At 39.0% G+C, this 22,693-nt stretch overlaps 1 protein-coding gene across 1 annotated transcript in view; it reads right to left on the reverse strand.

Moving 5' to 3' along the window:
- The window catches only part of IPO8 (importin 8), a 67,892-nt gene extending 54,865 nt beyond the window's left edge, over window positions 1-13,027 (reverse strand). Inside the window, 3 exon segments of the mRNA XM_010358640.2 lie at window positions 1,275-1,431; window positions 7,563-7,644; window positions 12,604-13,027. Of these exon segments, the coding sequence (XP_010356942.1) occupies window positions 1,275-1,431; window positions 7,563-7,644; window positions 12,604-12,687 (323 nt within the window). The 5' untranslated portion in view covers window positions 12,688-13,027.
- Between the last annotated feature and the right edge of the window lie 9,666 nt (window positions 13,028-22,693).

Raw genomic sequence — 22,693 nt, forward strand, 5'->3', positions numbered from 1 at the left:
TATACAATAAAACTGAAGCTTTTCATTTTTTTAAATCTCATTTTCAGGTTGATCCTCCCAGTCCTTTCTCATTCCAAGCAAAGGATGGTTATGAAAGGCCATCCTTCATGCATTACTGTGTAGAGCCACTCGAAGATTAAGGGACTTCTGAAAATGTAAGATTTTGAAAATAAACGGATACATGATGGTACTACAGGGGTATCAGTCCCATGACTGGCATTTGGGCAACCAATGGGAATAATAGTGATTTATTTTTAACCAGTACACCTATTTTCTCCTCTTAACAAATTAATTGCTCTAAGGGTTCAATGCTTGTTCTCCTTCCTGTTACCCGTCATACTTTCTTCCTTTTCCACTGCTTATGTCATGATGGCTGTTAGATACTCAGAGCTAACGTTATATTCAACCTCTTGACATTAAAAAGTTTCATTCCTCTACCACTGTTTTCACCTACTTGTCCCTGCATTTTCAAAAGATACCTAATTACTATCTCGTATGTTGAAAAGAATTTGTTTCTCCTATTTTAAGACCGCAAAATTTTTAACTATACAGCTGCTCTGTCCAATAGAGCAGCTGCTAGTTACATATGCACACTTTAAATGAATCAAAAGTAAATGGAATTAAAAATTCCATTCCTCAGTTACACTAGCAACATTTCAAGTGCTCAACAGTCATTGATGCCATGTGGCTAATATTAGACAGCACTGACACAGAACACTGTCACTGCAGAAAGCTCTGAGGGACACTATTGCTCTACGGCATCTTATCTATGATTTTTCAAAAACTGGAGACAATTCTTCTAGTTAATACCTACTCTATCCTGTCTTCTCTGAAGGAAAACATGCTCAGTTCATAAATGTGAATAAAAATACAGGGAAAGATTAAGATAGGTGGTAGGTAAAAATTCCCAGAATCAATCTCTCTGTATCAAAGAAAAGCAGGTAGTAAAAAAAGTCAAGAGATCATTACTAAGAATAAAGGTCATTTAAGTAGCAAGATTTACACAATTGTTTTGGTTAAGTATAATTTTTTTTTTAATCTTACCTCTTTTTGTGGCAACATATGGCAACAAAATCTTTTCCAAAATATCTTGAGGCAAAGAATTACAAATGCAAAGACCACTAAGTAAAATAATATTCTTTGAGTGTCCCACTTTATTACTTTACCTCTTTAGAAAAAGAAACATGAGTCTGAGGATTAGATCCAACAGCACCTACCCTCAGATCTAAGCATTTCATGCTTTCTAGTAATCCTAAAGATATAGCACCACATACCTCACTAAATCTGGAGACCGAATTATTCCTTCCACAATGTTATCACGTATTTGCTGGCGATCGTTTTCGTGAATGTTGAATGGAAATATTGCTTCTCCTGGTGGAGGTTCTCGATCTGGCCAGTATTGTGTCACCATGTTCTTCAGGTAAATGGCAGCTGAGTTTGAGAAAAAATGCTAATGTAGCGGTACCAAAAAGGATGGCTTTAATTCAGCCTTATAGAGCATGAAAGTCCAAACCCTTCAATGTTAAACATGAAACCCAGCAAAAATGGATACTCTTCCATTTTTGGTGAAATCAGGAAGGGCAAGTGGATAAGAATTTAAAGGTTTCACTTCAGCTAGTCTAAGCAGAAAATATTTCATTAAGTCAAGATCCAGAGCTTACAGGACAGGAAAATTATCTAGAAATCATGCATAGTAAACATACTTTGAGATCATAAAATCATACTTTTTGCAATGCCTAATTCTGAGGTGACAACAGGTAAAGTTCTACTTTCCTTCATGAAGGTGGCTTTTTTGGTTTTTTGTTTTCCCACTGGCTACTATCAAACACTAGCATTTTGGAGTATCTCTGCTTTTTATAGTATTGGTAATTTTCCTCCAACCTTTTTGAAATATTTACTACTTGTAAATATAATAGGGAAATGAACATCAGCCTTCAAAAATTTTTGGAAAACTCAAGAAATTTTTATATGTTCTCATGTATCAAAATACATAATCTGATTTTGTTCTATTCTTTTTGTTTTCAACTTATAACAAAAGCCTTCTGAAAGAAACAGGCTGACATATTGCTACAGCATTTTAAGAAGGAATGTGAAGCTTTCTTTTCTTTTTTTTTTTTTTTTTTTGAAATGGAGTCTTGCTGTGTGATCTAGGCTGTAGTGCAGTGGCAAGATCTTGGCTCACTGCAACCTCTGCCTCCCGGGTTCAAATGATTATCCTGCCTCAGCCTCCCAAGTACCTGGGATTACAGGCGTGTGCCACCACACCCAGCTAATTTTTGTATTTTTAGTTAGACAAGGTTTTACCATATTGGCCAGGCTGGTCTCGAACTCCTGACCTCAGGAGCCTGACCTCAGAAGCCAGTGCACCTGGCCAGAATGTGAAGCTTTCTAACCATCCCAGTTGAACAGTGAATGTAAGTAAATACTTATAATGTCGTGTGTGTGTGTGTGTGTGTGTGTGTGTGTGTGTGTGTATAAGAATAAAGATACGTGATTTGGAAAGCAGCATAACTTTCTTCCCTTAAGCTTATCTTCTTTCCCCACCCAACTCTTTCCTCACCCAACTTTTAACATAAAACTATATTGGTGACCCGGTTTAGTGGCTCACATCTGTAATCCCAGCCCTTTGGGAGGCCGAGGCGGGTGGATCACCTGAGGTCAGGAGTTCAAGACCACTCTGGCCAACATGGTGAAACCCTGTCTCTACTAAAAATACAAAAATTAGCCAAGCATGGTGGCAGGTACCTGTAATTCTGGCAAACTGCTTGAACCCAGGAGGCGGAGGTTGCAGTGAGCCGAGATCATGCCACAGCACTGCAGCCAGGGCAACAGAGCAAGACTCCATCAGAAAAAAAAAAAAAAGCTAAATTGGGTAGTAAAAGCACTATATACCATGAAGAATACACCAATACGTTCTACATTAACTAAAACATAAAAGAAATTTAGTGAAATTATGAACTTGACATCCTGTAAGCTCTTCTTTCGTTAGTTTTGAGTAGCTAAAGTTCTGAAAAACTGTTCCATCTATGATTTCAATTTATTTGGGTAAAAACAAAAATTATATAAAGCGGGATGTGCGTTAGGGTTTTCTCTCTTCCCTTACTTGTTTCTAATTCAGACCACACAGGCTCTAGACTAAGTACCATGTTTTATCGGGTACAGTCATTATATTATGTAATAGTGACTGGCAAATAATACCTATTCAATAAAAATGTATAGACTATTCAAAAAATAATGAATGAATGATCTAAGGATATGAACCAACGTTGTCAGCAGTTCAAACTGATTTCACAGGATTTGGGGGTTTTTTTGAGACAGGGTCTCACTCTATCGCCCAGGCTGAAGTACACAGACACAATCACAGCTCACTGTAGCCTCCACTTCCAGGGCTTAGGTGATCCTCCCACCTCAGTCTCCCAAGTAGTTGGGAATACAGGCATGCACCACCATGCCAGTTAATTTTTTGTATTTTTGTAGAGAGAGGGTTTTGTCATACTGCCCAGGCTGGTCTTGAACTCCTGGGCTCAAGTGATCCACCCACTTTAGCCTCCCCAAGTGCTGGGATTACAGGCATGAACACCCAGCCTGATTTCACAGGATTAATCTTTGCAAAAAGAAAAATCAACTATATTATTCACAAAATCATTTTGATCCCTACAGAACTAGTCTTGAAAACAAAAAGCAATCTTTAGACAGTAAAGATACAGACATGGTAAAATCATGGGCTTATTTATGATTTAGTCATTAAATACTATTAATATTAATTTTATAGCTGAAAAGTTTTAATTTAAAAATTATGGTGCATCAAACAAGACAGGCTTTTAAAAAAGCACACTGACTAATTTGTATATGCCTAAATAAATGTACAATTAGGTAAAATAAAATTGAAAATATATTAAAAAGAAAATTTAAATTACTATTATGGATAATTATGGATTACTAAAGATAAAGGAAAAATATCAAAGATAACTGTTACCATATCAATCAATAATCTAAAAACCTCCCTTTAATCATTTAATTCAAGTACGTAACAACAAACCATTTGCCAGAACTAAGAAACAAAGGACTAATATCATCTTAATCCAATTCATAAAGGAAGTATTAAACTTACTTAAAATACAAGGAGCATCCTTGTATTTTAATAATAGATTAAATAGAGAAGAAAATTTACAAATGGCACTTAAATTTAGGATAGTTGTAATATAGAATTTTACAAATGTATTTCAGATTCTATGATAAAAAATGGCTGCTCCAAGATAGTTTTCCTACAAAATCCACTCACCATTTTAAGCATCATAAATTGAAATTAACTTTCTAAAACACAAACACACTTTTCTCCTTCAGCACAGTGAATCATCACTTAAGCTCTGGACCCAGAAACACAACAACAGAGGTCAACTGGGTCTCATAACCTCAAAGTGAAGAAAGTACTGTTATCTCAGTGGGCAGAATGCCATGCTTTTAAGTTGATGTTTCTAAGTCTTGCTGTTTTTCCTTGTAATTTTGTAGCCCTTCTCTCCCTTATTACTCTGTGAAAGGCTAGATTAGATAACAAATGTGTCAATTATATCAAAATAATATTAAATAGATTCTGAGTACAAACTACAAAGCTTTCTACAAATAAAATGCATGAATGTTAATAAAAGTTTCTTAAAGTGCTTCTGGACTGATCAGAGGCATCTTTCTGTTTATTTCTACGTTCTGCACTCTATAATGCTGAGGTCAATCTTAACAAATAACCTCTGAACAAATAACCACAGAATGAATTGCTGTATCTTCTCCCTGTCCATCCTTTGGAAACACAAACAGAAAGAACAAGACGCAGGCAAACATAGACATCAAAAACCATGCTATTTTTTTAAATGACAGTCCCACATCTGTCACCACTGATGACCTCTTCAGGTCTAATACCTCTCAACCACCACTTTTAAATCCAAACTACTCTCTGCTTCTCATAGCAAGTCCAAAATGCGCTGAAGAAAGTACATTTCTGAGCCTAAATTTACATATATTAGAGAAATTTTACTAAAGAGTCTCTTCTCTTCAGAGGTAAGGAGTAAAAAATTAGAAACAAAAGTGACTTGACATTCCAGATCATAACTATCCTAAATTTAAGATAGGCTTCCTTCACTGAACATAATATTAATAATGCTATTTTCTTATCAACACCTCAAAAGAAAAGCAGCAGACCAAACGTTCAAATTTTTTGGTTTTGCTTGGCAACATCAAAATACTGAATTTTTTCCTGTTTCTTGAAAACTCACAGTAAGACAAGAAAGGACATTCACCAGTAAGCACGCTTGATGGTAGCAAGAACACTTTACATTGCCACAAACAAAAGAGAAAAAGTATTTTGCAGATGTATTTCCACTTAACATTAGCATAATTTTTTTTTACAGCTTTATACAGGCTTTCTTTAAAGCAAAAATCATAGCATTCTTTTTTAAGTGTCATGCTAAAGATGATAAATTATGTGTCTGGGGGTCTTGAAGCATCCTTATATTTTAATCATAGATTAAACAGAGCAGAAAATTTATAAATACTACTTAAATTTAGGTTATAATGTAGAATTTTTAAATGTATTTCAGATTCTATGACAAAAATGGCTGCCCTAAGAAGGTTGCCCTAATAAGTTAGGAAATAATCACCAAGATAAACTTTATAAGGTAGTTAACAGATTTGAAATCTAAATTACGAAAAAACAAATTATGAAGAAAAAATGCCTTTCAATGCTGTTTACATTTTACATCAAAACTTCATTAAGTTGTACAGAGTTGGTAAGGATTTGGGGAACCTAGCATTCTAATGCACTGCTGGTAGAAAATGTAAGCAAAAGCAACTTAGTGAGAAGATTCTAAATTCTAAATGTCATAAATATCCATTAGCCTAGCATTTCCCCCTTTTTATAATTTATTCTATAAAAATACCCCCACAAGTACCTAAATACACATCCAATGACACTCATTTAGCATTGCTTCTATCAACAATGAAAAAAAAACGACAATAAGCAAAATGTCCATCAATATCAAATTGTTTAAGTAAACCATGGTAATTCTTATATAAAGAAAAACTGCACAGCTGTTATAAAGAATGAAGTATGTATATGCACTGACTTGGAGCAATCTTCAAGGGTACATGGTTAAATGAAAAAAAGGAAACTGTAAAACAGCATGTGTAATATAAACAAAAGAATTGGAGAACCATGCATCAAAGCTGATGGCAGTCATCTTTGGGTGTATGAAGAACAATGTAAGGTATAAACTATGTTTTTCTAATGTTTCCATGTCATTAAAGGAAGGCATTAATGTAATAACTTGTTTTAAGATCTTTTAAAATGTTATTTCTTAAATGCTTCATAGGAATTTTACAATGGCCCTATAAACACTTAGGTTTTTAAAATAGGTTCCATTCAACAAAATGTTGTTTCAGAACAGCCCTATTTTATAAAACAAAGATGAAACAAGTGCAAATTATCGTTTCAAAAATTTACACAGAAGTCTTGTAAACCTTATAAAAGCAAAAAATAATTCCAACATCAGTGTTTTTCCATAGGATTTTCTTTTTTATCTTAACCACAAACGGATCTTTTAGGAAATCATATATAGTGTTACAGATCTTCCCAAAGCTTAATATTTATCTTTTTATTCTACGTTCAAATAAAATTAAATACTTTCATCAGCATGTAGATTATGACCCCATTTCTATAGAACTGTTCATTGATCCTTCTACCTGAACACATGGAAAAAGGCTAATGTTCACCTAACGTTAATGATGGTCATTTCTGAGTAATGATGGTGGTCATTTTTGAGTAGGGATGGCCATTTCTGAGTGACGAATGCTGGGTAATTTTACTTCCTTCTTTGTATTCTTCTAAATTGTCCAAATTACTTATGCGTATATGTCACTTACATAACAAGTCTTTTTAAATATTTTTAATTAGCTATTGTCGTTTACCTTGTTTAGCTTTTGATTATTATCTTCTGAAAATTCATGACACTCTAAGGCTCTAATTTTTAACCTTCCGGGCACTAATGACCAGTCCATAAAAAAACAAGACAAAAGAACAATATACAGCATCATGAAACACCGTAAGATCCCACAGACTTAAAAGTAAGTTTCATGTTTAAAACAGTCCTGCTCCGCAGTCACCTGGGTTAGGAACATCTGGGCAACACATTACCTCCATGATTTGCCACATAACAGAGCTTGAATTCACATATATAAATTCATGGTCTTAATCTATGGGCCCAGAGGCTAGGCTACCAGAAATCATAAAACATTAGGAAGATTAGCTATTAAAATTGAGAAAGCTAACAAAAATAAGGGCAAGGAATTGGTGGGTGGAAGGGAGAGGAGGAAAAAAAAGAGCTAGAGGATATTTGAGAGCTCAGTATCTACCTCTAAATTTCTGAGGGAAAAGAAAGTAAGTTTTTAAGTCACTAGAAATACTTCATGAGTGCTTCCGAATATTTTAATAAATTACAGATATTTAAAATTAAAATAAAACTCTCATTCTACTGTCACCTATAAATAAATTTATAAAGGATAAAAAACCAACTCACCTGCCTGTCGTACTGGGAATTCCACATGGTCAGAGACTATAATCCGAAGTAAACTGGGGGCAAAATTGATAATCTTGTAGGACTGAAATTACAAAGAAATGTTTTATAAAATAGGGCAATATAAGTGAGTAGCTTATAAGTTAGCACCGGTTACTGAATACATTACTGTCCAAATAGAAGAAAAACTTTTAAACTGAGACAAACCCTTCAAGGCAAAATGAAGATTATTAAAATACTTCAAGTCAAAAAATTTTCCTGAGTAGAAACTGACGAATAAAAGAATACGAACATTTTTATGATTTTTTTTAACATATTGTCAGAATGGTCTCCAGAAGGAGTATACCAATTTACGATGATAGTGTCCATCTATCTAACACAGGTATCATCATTCTTTTGAAACTTTAATGTTTTATTAATGTTCTCAATTGCATTTTCTCTATTACTAAGGAGGTTAGATGTTTCCCTCTTTGTTGGCTGTTTTTTCTACAAATTCCTTACACCCTTTATCCTTTTGTAAATGGAGTATTTGCTTTATTCTTAAGAAATGCTAAGAGCTATTTATGAATTTAAAATCTCAATCTTTTATTTGACCTATACATGGCAAGTATTTCTTCCTAGATCATTTGTGCTTCAATTTTGTTTATGGTATTTTTGACAAACAGAAAACAAAAAAAAACAAAGGCTACAGGAAATAGGAGACCTAATAGAGCAAAACAGAGTAGATAACGTTACATAGTTGAGCATGAGCAATGGAGAGAAGCCAGTCCAGATTGGAACAGTGTGACTCACGAGACGGTGTTGAGCGCTCCGTCATCACCAACTGCCCTCTACTCCTGTACTATCTTTTAAACTTAATGCTTAAGTGAATCTGTGGGGATGAAGTTCCTGCTCTGCCCTGTGGCCTGAGTCACTTCAACCCACAGGTGTGCTCTACTTTGATCTGCTTCTGAGTTTGGGACCTTCAAAGCAAAAAAAATGCAAAGCATCCACTCCTTCTGATCACATTATATCCAGATTTACAGTACCTGGACTATAGCACAGTCCTGTCACATTCCAGAGTCCACATATGCCTTTGTCCACTGACATTCATTTGAAAAGACTCAAATTCCAGTGAGGCCAAACCAGACAATGACCCAGAGAGTCTGTTTAGCCCACCCCTCTCCTCAGAGCCTGGATCTATGTGGGCATCCCTTTCAACACACAGCTAGGTTTGGGCATATTACTCATTTTTTAAATTAAAATAGCATCTATGAAGGTAAATGTTTGATTACAAAATTAATTTGGAGACAAGTGGCATTTTTAAAGTATTAATCCTTTTCATCCAAGAACATTGTGCTTTCCAAATCTTTCTATATCCTTCAAAAAACATTTGAATGATAATTGTTCTTCCTTTCATCCTGTGTAGTCTTCAGATCTCAAATCTGTGGCATGTAAATTCTTTTTTATCCATAATTGAAACCATCAGAATTTTAAAGCAGTCTTTAAGAAAACAGATTTGTTCCAACAACAGTTGATAGGAGGCAAAATTAATACAGATTCACCCAGCCTTCACCTTCTACATATGCATTATAACTCATGTTTATAACTTTCTAAATACTGAAAGATCTTGTCATGAATTGAAGATTAAAACACCTATATAGTTTATTCTAAGCATAAAAAAAACTGACTTCCGTTATTTGTTTCAAAATCTTATTCCACACATACAAACTAACCTTTACACCTAAATAAATGCTACTTATTTGAAAGTAATATACCTATTGCAGAGACTACTTTTATTTCAACACTGTTGCCATTGTACATATTTTGAAACTCCCCTTTTTGCAACTGTCTGCTATTTTTAAAAATGTCAGAAACCTTGTCTTCTTTCAGCATTGATTCATTCTATGTTAGCTTGGCCAGCTAAAACATTCAGGGATAAAATCAGATATATGTTCATACTACTTTACTCAGAAATAGTTACCCAATTTCTTTGTGCCTCTTCAGGCTTCGAGTTTCTAAAAAATAAATAAGACTAATTTCTCAATGATTTCCTGAGGATATTTTGTATCTGTGAAGTTTTCTGCAAATAAGCAGTTTGCTTAACTAAATGCTGCATTTATGAGAGCTCAAAGCAAAAAACTGATGTCTCCTCCCATCCTCTGACTCACTGCTCTGCTGTATTAACCTTTCTAGTCCTCCAGCACGCCAAGTTGAGGGCCTTTTCTGAACCATTATTCCCTCTCAGTCCTCCAGCACATCAAGTTGAGGGCCTTTTCTGAACAGTTGTTCCTCTCAATTCTTTGCCTGGCCCATTCCTTCACAACATCCAATGCTCTACTCAATGCCATTCTTCAGAGAATGGCTATACATCCCAACACTCTTGCTCGGGCTTTACAGCACTTATGACCTGAAATTATATGTTACTTGTCTGTATCCCCAGCTCCATGGGAACAAATTCTTATACCAATATCTGCAATATATTAACTCAATAAATATATCTGTGCTATTATATAAACAAATTATCTTAATAAAAGGTAATGCAAATGGCATGTACACATGCATGGAAAGCAGATATTCCAAAGCTTGGCGATGAAAGTGAAAACTTATTTCCCTACCGAGGCCACGTGAAGGATAATTTATTAAAAGACGACACCTTTCTGGATGAATTACTTCAGCAAGGTACCTACCCATTCCTATTCCTCTATGCTGCCACTAATAGGACTTCTGGTCTATAGAAAATGAGGAAGACGTATAGGGTTCACGCTTAATATCCTGAGATAAAACTAAAAATACATTTTCCCATAGAAACAATATCACAAATAGCAGTCAGAAAACTAGTCACTAGTAACAGAAAAATGCTGGCCTGAAAAAAATATACAGCTCCAAATGAGAATTTATCCATTGGAACATAGGCTGTTGTGCAGAAGCTGCTTACTTTTCTAAACGGCAATTGACAGATCCATCAGTACACCGCAGAAGCTGCTCCCATTCCCTACGCAGAGCATACTGCTAAGGGGAGATCTAGACTAGTCAAAGAGGTGGACCGTAAACACTTATGGTGATTTACCCACCCATTTATCCAACAAGGTCTGATGTTACAGTGGTGGCAAAGGACAAGCATGCAAAACCCATCATTATACGCATGTTTTACTACATGGTTAGGTGACATTATATTTTGTTCTACTTACAGCCGATTCAAAAACCCTTAAAGCATTTCACTATGCTTTATGTAAAATATAAATGCTGAATGAGTGGTATAGCAATAAGCTACCTTTAGAAATTGCTGGGGAAATCACAGTCTGTGATGAGGTGGGGACACTATGGGGCAGGGCAGAGTGATGATGGAATGGATTTGGACTGAACTACCATCAAGAGTCTATGGGCATACCACCCTGAATGTGCCTGCTTTTGTCTGAAATACCATGGAAAAAAAACAGGACTGGGTCTTAAATGTTTCCTAGTTCTGCCGGCTTTCTCATGTACTTTTTCCACTTCTATAACATCAACTGTACTTATATACTGATGAATCAGAAAGAAATGAAGGTTAGGTGAAGGACAGGGAAGTGTAACCTGATATCAAAGGAACACCTGGCCTCATTGTGAGAAGGGGGTCATAAACAGGCCAACTCCCCTGTTCATACTAGTAGACTGCAAATTCAGCTCGTTTTGTTCTTCCTAACTAACCCCTGGATTACTATTCTTCCAGCCAGCCAACATACAGTACTTTTACTCTGCAAAGTCTGGGACAGGTACTGACTTCAACTTCCCGCTATTCTAAGTGACAGTCCATTTCTTTTTGAGGCACCAATACATCATTTTTGAGCATTAGTTCAACCCAACCTCCTCTGCATTGGCAGTGTTTTCATTCTCCTTTTTATCTCTGGGGAATCCTGCATTCACACCTACTCAAAACTCCACCTAGATTACCTATTAAAATAATCCCTTTCAAAGATTCCCAACACGCAGCTGCCTTTTAAAGTCAATTCCAACAGAAACATTTACTTAGGACAGTCACACTTTAGTCACACTTCCGGAGGCACAGAATCACCTGGGGGAGCTAGTTAAAATACAACTGGCCCCACCCCCACAGTTTCTGATTCTTTAAGTCTGGACTGAAGCCCCATAATTTGCATAATTTGTGAGTTCTCAGGTGATGCTGAAGCTCCAGGTCCTGGGCAACTCTTTGAGAAGCGCAGATTTTCAAATATTTACATTTTACAAGTTATCACAGCCTAACACAGCTGTTGCTCCATCCCAGAGGTAGCTCTTAATTCCTACTTTTTAGTAAGGGGTCTATGATTCTCAAGTACCGGTAGGGAAGAAGAGATAAGCTAGAGTTTGGGGTCATTAAAATTTTGAAGTGTGGGGGTAACGCTGGAAAAACGTCAAGGCTAATCAGGAAGAACAGAAGACGGAGGAAAAAAGAAGTCTTACACATTTTAGCATTTATAAGAAATTTCTCCAAACACATCTTGGTTTAATGTGTCCTAGATAAAGCAGTACCACCATGAAAACTGCCTATTCTCCCCAGAGCACTCTCCCAACAGCACTGCCCAGCGCTCCGCAAAACTCGGCCAATCAGTGTCAAAACAGTCCTGCCAACCCGACAGGAGGCGGCGGTGGGCAGAGTGCTCCACAGCAACACCTAAAAAGGGCTGGGTTTGGAGAAAAGATGAACTCAGATTTGAATTTTAAGTAAAATTCCCACCTGCTCCCCAAGTCAGCGCACTTAAGGAAAAGAAATCACATCCTGAAAACACTAGCACAGGTTGCAAAAACTGCTTCTTGCGGACCAAGTGGGCTGAACAAACTGCACTGGAGAAGGAAGACGACACGAAAAGGTGCAAAGGTGGCCAACAGGTGCGCGAGCTGCTCGGCAAAGATCCTAGGAGCCCTGCTCTACTGGACCGGGGGGCAGTGGGGGAGGAGGGCGGGACCCGCCGTGAGGCGTCAGCCCCAGCCTGGTGGGGGTGAGGACGAGGGGCGCCGGGGAGGGGGAGCCCGGCCAGCCGGCAGGGGCGCCGCTTCGGCGGAAGAGGGGCGCCGAAGGCCCTCTCCTCACCTGGTTGAGTTCGTTCTCGGCTGCAATCCGCAACTTCGGGTCGATGGTGCCCTTCAGCGCCTGGATGATCCGGTTGAGGTCCATCTCCCCGGGTGGGGGCTCCGCGGCCCCCGGACCAGTAGGCCGGACTGCAGCTTTAGTTTTCTTTTGACCCTCTCAGCCTCCTCTTCCGCGACCCCTGGATTACCTCACACCCCAACCCCCGCCACCGTCGCCACCTGCGGCCACTTGCTGCGCCACTCTGACTCCGCGCCCCCTGTCCTCCCTTTTTCCCCCCCACAACTCGCTCTCCATTCACCCTTTTACGACAGCCGGTGGGAGGCGGGAGAAGGAAGAAGAGGAAGCAGAGCTTCCTTTACGGCGGCCTCTTCCCCTGGCGTGATGCTATGACCGCCTCCCGTTGGCGGCCGCCATGCTGCTGTACGGAAAGCGGCCTCGGCTTCTTTCCCGAAGAGGAACCTAAGCTCCCGAACTCAGGCAGGCGGCCGCCATCCTTCCGTACGGTAAGCAGCCTCCCGCCTCTTCCCAGGTGAGGAAACTTGAGCTGGCCGGGAGTCTCCTTACAGCTGCTTCCAAATTAAGCATATCTGGATGGTGTGACACTTTTTGTTAGTCCGAAAACTGTATGGGCATCGCAACTGGGCCTGTTTCAAGACAGACTTGTTGGAACCTTCAAATCATGTACCTTACAGGTGAGCAGGGTTCCTCCGTGTGTGGGAGTCATCATTCATTCATTCGCTTTCACTGAACATTTGTTAAACATTTATTTTTGAACCAGAGTACTAGGATTTTTAGGTACCACATTGTAACAAGATGAATTCCATGCAAGTTAATGTGAAGGAACTCACAAACCTGATAGATGAGACAAATATAAACAAAAAAATATTTACAGTGTAGAAATGATAGGGGAGTGCTGGGAAGAGAAGAGCGTGGTCCCTTTAAATAATAGGGATGGGGATGTGAAGTGCTGGGTAGAGGAGAGTGTGGTCCCTGGCTAGGTTTCCACCCCCACCGACCTAGGTGAGGACTGGCACTCCTGCCTTCCTGCCCAAATGTTGCATTTCCCAAGACCACCCTGGCCTGCCACTCCCCCATCCTGTGCCTATGAAAACCCCAGACCCTAGCAGGCAGGCACACGGGCAGTCAGACGTCCAGAGGAGCATAAGGGTAGAAGAGGAGCTCGCTGGCACATCCGCAGACCATCCACCGGCAGAACGATGCAGAGTTTGGCCCCGGCAGTCGGAAAAGAGCCCGGGGAAAACCATTTCCTTTCTGGGTCCCTCATCTGCTGAGAGCTACTTCCACTCAATAAAACTTCGCACTCATTCTCCAGGCCCACGTGTGATCCAATTCTTCTGGTATACCAAGGCAAGAACCCAGGATACATAAAGCTTGCTGTCCTTGCGACAAGATAGAGGGTCTAATAGAGCTGATTAACACAAGCTCCCTCTAGACAAACTAAAAGAGCGGCCTGTAACACACACCCACTGGGGCTTCAGGAGCTGTAAACATTCACCCCTAGACACTGCCAAGGGGTCGGAGCTCCACAGCCTTCCCGTCTGTATGTGCCTTTAGAGGTCTGAGCAGCGGGGCACTGAGGAAGCGAGCCACACCCCCCATGCACGCCCTGTGAGGGGGACAAGGGAACCTCTCCCATTTCAGAAAGATAAAAGTCACGGAAACTGAAAATTACATGCCTGAGAGTTTTATGAAAAAATTTCAGACCTTCTCAAAAATGTAGTGAAAGGTAAGGAGAAAAGTTATACTGTTTCTATCCACTGTGGCCATATCTGGCGCCACAATTTCAATGGCATGAAAATATTAAGGAGCTAGTTTTTCCTGAGGTTAAGCCAGAAGCGAGGGTTCTAATTATATTTAGTAAAGATGATGATGTGGGCGAAACACAGCTGAGGGGACATGATCTTTTCTGGAGCAGGTAATTAAGATAGATTGGGTCAATTAACTGAGTTCAATCGACAGAGTAGAAAACATGTGGCTGAAAACTTGGTGGCTTGAAAAGCTTCCCCCTCAGTTGGATGCAAAAGTGCTTCGCAGTGAATTTAACATGTCTAATTGCTTCCAGTATTGCCCCTCTTTAATCCATTATTCACACTGTCATCAAAAGAAAGTTTCTGAAAGGTTAATATTGCTATGTCTCTTCCTTGATTTCTCATCAATTTCAAGATAAAATAGAAACTCCTTAGCACTACAGTCTTATGAACAAACCCCGTTTCACTAAACCACTCTCTTGGACATCATGGTTGTCTAAAAATTTTTTTATCTCACCGAACCCTGCAAAGATGAGCAAAGCCCTCAGGCTCAACTCAACAACAAATTCATCTCTGCTTACCCCTCTCATCTCCTCTCCAGTCTGAACCCAATTCACTCCCATCTCCTCCAGGACCCTGTTCCATAAATCTCTCCTCTCTTAAATGCATTTTTTCACTAAAATAAATTTTAGTCATTATAATGTGCTCACTGTTGACAATGTGTAAATTTTTTTCCTACCTTTTCAGCCTCTTTCCCTCCACTGATTCAACCTTGGCCTAAAAACATTTCCCCCAGCAAAAAAAAAAAAAAAAAAAATCTTCAGTAATGCTGATTATTGCTCATTCTTTTCCTCTTCATTCCAAAGAATGGTCTTCATTCACTGTGTCAGCTTACTTCCTATTTATGCTTCAACCACCTATCCCCAGTTTTCTCCCCATCATTTCCCACTAAAACTGCCAAGCAAAGATGAACACTGACCCCTTTAGGGGCATACCAAATGCAAGAGACATTTTTAGTTCTCATCTTAAATTCTCTCTCTCTCTCTCTCTCTCTCTCTCTCTCTCTCTCTCTCTCGTGTGTGTGTGTGCGTGTGTGTGTGTGTGTGGAGAGAGAGAGAGAGAGAGAGAGACTGAGAGAGATTGAGAGATTAGGGGAGGGTGTCTCACTTCCATTGCCTAGGCTGTAGTGCAGGGGCATCATCACTGCTCACTGCAGCCTCGACCTCCTGGGATCAGGTAATTCTCCCACTTCAGCCTCCAGAATAGTTGGTACTACAGGCGCATGCCACCACGCCCAGCTTTATTTTTAGTAGAGACAGGGTTTTACCACATTGCTCAGACTGGTCTTGAACTGCTAGGCGCAAGCAATCTGGCAGCCTCAGCCTCCCAAAGTGTTGGGATTACAGGTGTGAGCCACCACACGCAGCCTCTAATATCTGGTATCATATTTCGTACTATTTTTAAATTACCTCTTTTCTTGTTTTCTCTTACAGAATACATTCCTAATCCTTTGTTGACTCAATGGCCCAACTCTTTGATGCTTCTCAGGACTCTGTCCTCAGCCATCTTCTCTTTCTTGTCTACCCATTCTTCAGTCATTTCATCCACTTATATAACTTTAACCATCAACTAAACAAAGACAGCTCACAAAACTGGTTATCAGATCTATCTCTTCCCTTAAACTAAATATATCCAAATGCCTATTACATTTCTACCAATATCTATCCCCCAAATCACTTAAGGCACATGTCTAAAACTGAACTCAGATAGCACTAAAGATGATAGTTTGGAGAAGGGAGAGACTTAAAGCAGTTATTCCAATAACATAAAAGGAGAGATCAAAAACAGTGACACCAGCGAATGCTGGTGAGGATGTACAGAAACTGGATCACTTATATGTTGGTGGTAACATGTACAGTGGTACAGCCATTCTGAAAACAATTGGGCCGTTTCTTTAAAAAACTGAATATGCAACTACCATATGACCGAGCAATTGCACTCCAGAGCACTTGTCCTAGACAAATGAAGACTTGTGCTCACAAAAAAAAAAAAAAAAAAAAAAAAAACCTTGTGAGTGTATATGCAGCTTTACTCATCATAACCCAAATCTGGAAACAATCCAGATATCCTTCGGTGGGTGAATGATTATATAAACATGGTACATCTATACCATGGGATACTACTGAGCAACAAAAAGGAATGATGCATGCAACAACCTTGACAAATCTTCTGAGAATTATGCTGAGGGAAAGAAGCCAATCCCAAAGGCTGCATCTTGTCGAACACCATTTATATAACTTTCTTAAAACTAAAAAAATATAGAACGATCTATAGTTGCTAAGGGTTAAAGTGGAGGTAGTGGCAAGGGGGAAGTGGGTGTGACTATAAAAGGGCAATATGAGGAATTCTGGTGATGGAAATGTTCTGTAGCTTGACTGTATCAATGTCCATATCCCAGTTGTGATGTTGTACTATAGTTTTACAAGATGTTACTGTTGAAGGAAACTGGAAAAATGGTACATAGGATCTATCTGTATCATTTCTTACAACTTCATGTGAATCTACAATTATATCAAAATAAAAATTTTACCCAAAGTACGTAATTAAAAAGAGCTGATGTTCCCATGAAAACTTTGAATGTTTTGGACAGACTCACTGAAGACAAGTTACTCAAATACAATGCCATCAAATTAGGGGTGGCCAAGAAAATAGGAAAGATCAGAAAAAGCCATGAGCTCTCAGATTTTGCTCTCAGATTTCTTGGCAATTGTCTGAAAATGGCTTTCCCTAAACTATAATTTATGTTCAACTTACATATGACTCATAATTTAAATCGTTTTTTTCACTTTGCATAATGAGAGGATTTCTATACTTATTGATGCCCTCAGCTCGTTTCAGGTAGAATTTGAACCAGTGATATTGTCTTGTATTATGATGGTTTGAAATATGCCTCTCCTCTCTGTGCCTGTTTCCTCATCTGCTTCCAAGAACTGTTGTGGGGACTAGATGAGATAAACCCATGGGACATGTGCAATAAATACATCATTTATACATCTTAAATACATCTTAAATAGAAGAGAGGCCCTATCGAAAATTGCCATATCAGACATCATCTCACACATAATAAACAATCCATCAGTACTGGCTGAATGAGTACATGAATACCTGTGAGAGAGAAGGGGTCCAAAACAGGATATCCACAGTAGGCATGAAGGCCAAAAGATAATAAGCCATTTCACAGGAAGAATCAACAGTAATTTGTGGTGGGTTAGGTATACAAAGTAACTAAGGTAAGTCGAGAACAATTTTAAAGTTTCAAGCTTTTATGACCTATGGAAGTCATTAACGAGGGAAAACAACTAGATTTTGGAGGAAAGATGAGTTAGCCTTTGGATGTGTTGAACTAGAAGTGCTTATAGTTTACATGGCTAGAGATTTCCAGTGAACAACTCATCAATGAGCTCAGTGAGGAGGCAGGAAGCTGTGGCCAGTGGAAGAGGAAGAAATAAAGGGATGGAGTTAAGAGAGCTGTAAGTCTTATGTGCACATAGGGCAGTTGACATCATAGAAGTGGATGGCATTACTCTAGAAATAAAGCATACAGAATAACTGGCATGATTACAGCTCAAATTACAGCAAGTAAATTTTACTCCAAGCGCTGATACTGTGGACTTTTTTGAGATTTAACATTTTAGTCATCTAAATGGAATATCACACAGCTGTCCTCCCCATCTGTTGGCAGCCGTTCATCTGTTGGTGTGTGTTAACAAGCTTGAATCTAATCCATAAAGAGAAAATGAGAGTTAAAAACCAACACTTAAAAATCCTATCTGTAAGTTTAATAATGCATCTCTTAAATACTATAAAGTTTATCATTAAAAACCTCTGCTCCAAGTGTCTATACTGAGCAGCCGAGTGAGTGGCTTACACCTGGAATTCTAGGACTTTGGGAGACCAAGGCAGGTGGATCACTTGAGGTCATGGGTTCAAGACCAGCCTAGTCAACATGATGAAACCCCGTCTCTACTAAAAATTCAAAAACTTAGCCAGGTGTGGGGGACACATGCCTATAATCCCAACTACTTGGGAGGCTGAGGCAGGAGAACCACTTGAACCCAGAAAGCAGAGATTGCAGTTAGCTGAGATCATGCCACTGTGCTCCAGCCTGAGTGACAGAGTGAGATGCTGTCTCAAAAAAAAAAAAAAAGAAGTCTATACTGGCAGAGGTCTATATCATAAGCACGTGAAATACAGCTGCTCGTATGCCCAAGGGATTGGTTCCAAGACATCCATGTATACCCAAATCCGTGTATACTCAAGTCCTCTAGTCAGCCCTGCAGAACCCCAGGATACAAGAAGTCAGGCCTCCTTTATATTTGGATTCCATATCCTGCGAAAATTGTATTTTCTATTGGCATTTGGTTGAAATTACATGTAAGTCGACCTGCGCAGTTCAAATCCATGTTGTTCGAGAGTCAACTGTAAATGTGAGAGAGTATACATACACATATATATATATTGATTTATAGAGAGGAATTTATATATATAATATAGAGAGAATATAAAATACAGAGAAATTGTTAAGAGGAATTTTTAAAAAACAAAAAATCAGTGATATATAAGCTAAAGTAATAGGAGTTACAGCAGTGTTACAAAGTTTCTAAACAGAAGCTAGCAACTTTCTTCTCCAGAGGCTACAATGATAGCAGTGTTGGGAAAGGATGCAAGGTACAAATAGTAGTATTAACTAGGACAGAAGAAAAAATATTACTTTCAAGTAAATTTGTCTTCAAGATGTTGTTTCCTCATCTCCTCGGGCTTTCCACTTTTCACATTGAAAAAGAGGCCATCCTCTTCCTCAGCTTCAGGACCTCTTGAGAAACTATGACTTAAGACAACCTCAACTGAATGGTTCGTATAGTTCACAAAGTGTCTACTTTGCCATAGTGCACCAAAAGCATATGAGTGAGACAGCAGTGGAAAATATGTTAACAGCGGCAGCACTGGAGAGCTAAAGGAGATACTGCAGAGAATGTTGCACTGTATTTGGACTTGAGAGAGCTAACTCTAACTCAGCACTTCTGATAATGGCCTTAGAAAGTCAATCTCCAAGAGTTTCCATTTTCTTATCCCCTAAAACAATATCCACCTCACCAGGGCCACTGTCAGGAAAAAATAAGTTTACACATATGGGCCAGGCCTGGTGGCTCATGCTTATAATCCCAGCAATTTGGAAGGCTGAAGCTGGTGGATCGCTTGAGCCCAGGAATTCAAGACCCGCCTGGGCAACATAGTGAAACCTCATCTCTAAAAAACCCCCCAGACAGCCGGGTGTGGTAGCTCATATCTGTAACCTTAGCTCTTTGGGAGGCTGAGGTAGATGGATCAGTTGAGGTCAGGAGTTCAAGACCAGCCTGGCCAACATGGCGAAACCCCGTCACTACTAAAAATACAAAAACTTAGCCGAGCATGGTGGTGCATGCCTGTAATCCCAGCTACTTGAGAAGCTGTGACAGAATTGCACAAACCCAGGAGGCAGAGGTTGCAGTGAGGCAAGATCACACCACTGCACTCCAGCCTGGGTGACAGAGCAAGACTCTGTCTCAAAAAAAATGAAAACAAAAACAATTTCCCATAAATTAACTGGGTGTGGTAGTGTGCACCTGTAATCCTAGCTACACGGGAGGCTGGGGCAGGAGGTCACCTGTAATCCTAGCTACACTTGAGCCCAGGAGGTCAAGGCTGCAGTGAGCCATGATCACACCACTGCACTCCAGCCTGGGGGGACAGAGTGAGACCCTATCTCAAAAAACAAACAACAAAAAAGTTACATATATGGCAGTACTTTGTAAAGTATTAAGTGAAATGCAAAAATTAGTGTAATCTGGATAATACTTAGGCTTTTAAATACTTAGGCTTTTTTTTTTAAAGTATTATCCCAGACTTGATAATTTAAAAAACCCTCAAACTCTATCCAAAGAAAGACAGGAAGAGTAGGTATCATAGCAATCTATCATTTTATCTCTTAGTTTAAAATTTTTAACAAAAAAGTGATATATACCTTTTAAGTTCTACAGTAAAGTTCAGAATGAAAAGCAAGTCTTCCTCCCGCAACAAGTCCCAAACCCTTTCCTTAAAGCCAACACCTTCAAATTTCTTGTACCTCCTACCAGAAGAGAAAAAAGTTCAAGCAATCAGATATATGCTTTTAAGATTTTTCAGACAAATGAGATGTTATCAATTCTGTTCTACTATTTTGTAGGGCAAATTCCTAGCAGTGGAATTTCTGGGTCAAGTGTGTGTGTGTGTGTGTGTGTGTGTGTTTTCTGGGTCAAAAGTGTGTGTGTGTGTGTTTTACCTTAACAGTCATCACCAATTTACTCTCCAAAAATATACTTATTCCAAACTACAGCATGAATGCCCATTTCCTCACATGCTTGCCAAAGTATGTGCCTTAAAACCTTACATATGTTTACTGAAAATGTTTTCATGTATTAACTGCCTCTTCACATCCATTGCCCTTTTTTATTTATTGATTTCCTCCCACTGCAGGTGGCCATTTTGTCTTTTGACGTTGATCTTTTCCTCCAATCAAAAGTCTTGTGGGAATAAATTCTGTGTGTTTAATTTATCCTTATGGCCTCTGCGTTGTGTGTCCCACTTATAATGCTCTTCCATACCCCTACATTGGTGTTCCCTACCCTGACAAAAAATAATGCTATCATGAAGCCCCAAATGAGTAAGCCTTACCTTTTACATTCAAGCTTCCAGTCATCTTTTTGGTGACCCTTTTTTTTTTTTTTTTTTTCCTGTTTTTTCCCCTTCATTTTAATAAACACTTTAAAAAGTACAAAATATACTGTCTTTTGGGGGAAACATTAGGTACTTTTTTCTCTCCATCATACAGTTACATGAATCTCAAGAACTTTGTTGTTTCTTCAACAAGAACATAAGCATGAAGGCCCCAGGAGGTTAGGAAAGGATGGTCAGTTCTCCCCTTCACCTAGACCTTGGGACCAATGAAGCATCACTGCTACGGATGGTGACCTGTGCTTGCCAAGTGAGGGCCAGAGGGGGCCATGGGCAGGCAGGAAGTCCTCCTATTTAGCTTTAATGATCAGTGTTCCATTGTGAGCCTGATGATAACTATGATGTTATTTTATGTATTTTAAAGGTAAAACAATTGTTAGCTAAGATGGGGTTCTGGACAGGGCCCCTCAGAGCTCCACCACGCACCCACTATCCACTCATCCCCATCTCTCAAGATACACATAAATGATTTTGGCATACAGCAAGATGAAGGCTTGGAACTGTTTCGCTCTTAGCACCCTAATGTTTTGGAGCCAACTCTGCTCAACTCTTCCTGGACGATCTTCTGAATGTAGGTAAACTGAGGCAGTGGACAGGAAAATGTACTGAGCTTGGCCTGTCTTGAAACCTGAATTTGACCTGCTTTTCACCCCACACCAGAGTTGGGGTCTCCAACTTTCTTGGACACCCTTCCAGGATGACCCCCAATAGGTGTGGGGTTGGTACTCCATTCCTAAACAGTCAGCCAATTATTACAAGATTCTGAGCAAATAGAACAATGCAGATAAGTGAATGGAATAGAAAAAGTGTAGTAAATGGACTACTTAGGGCAAAAAAAAATCTTTTAAAAAACTATCCTTAGAGTAATGAGAAAATAACGCAATCGTGAAACAAGAACAGAATACATACACAGTTAGCCCTCCATAGCCACAGGTCCCACATCCACAGATAGAAAATATTCAGAGAAACAAGATGCTTGCTTCTATACAGAACATGTACAAACCATTTTTTCTTGTCATGATTCCCTGAACAATCCAGTATAACAACTATTTACATAGCATTTACACAGCATTAGATATTATAAATAATCTAGAGATGATCTAAAGTATACAGGAGGATGTGTGGAGGTTTTTGGCAAACACTACTCCCTTTTGTATCAGGGACTTAAGCATTTGCAGATTTTAGTATCTGTAGGGGTCCTGGACACAATCCCCCATAGATGCTGAGGGACAACTCTATGTAATGAACATTCGGGTAACAGGTCTAGAGATTTTGAATGTTAATGAAAATTTAAAACTTCATAAAAAGGTAGGAAGATAAAGTCAAGGAAATCTCCCAATAAAAATCAGAAACAAGAGAAAAGAAAGTTAAAGAAGTGATCCAAAAATCTAGTTTTTGAATAGTAACACTTTCAGACAGACAGCAGGAAAAGTGTGATGAAAATTAAATGAATAATTAAAGAAGAGACTTGCTGTCGATGAAATGGACATACCTGAGGTGTCTGAATATTT

This window comes from Rhinopithecus roxellana, chromosome 10, assembly GCF_007565055.1.
Source record: "Rhinopithecus roxellana isolate Shanxi Qingling chromosome 10, ASM756505v1, whole genome shotgun sequence".
Lineage (NCBI taxonomy): Eukaryota > Metazoa > Chordata > Mammalia > Primates > Cercopithecidae > Rhinopithecus > Rhinopithecus roxellana.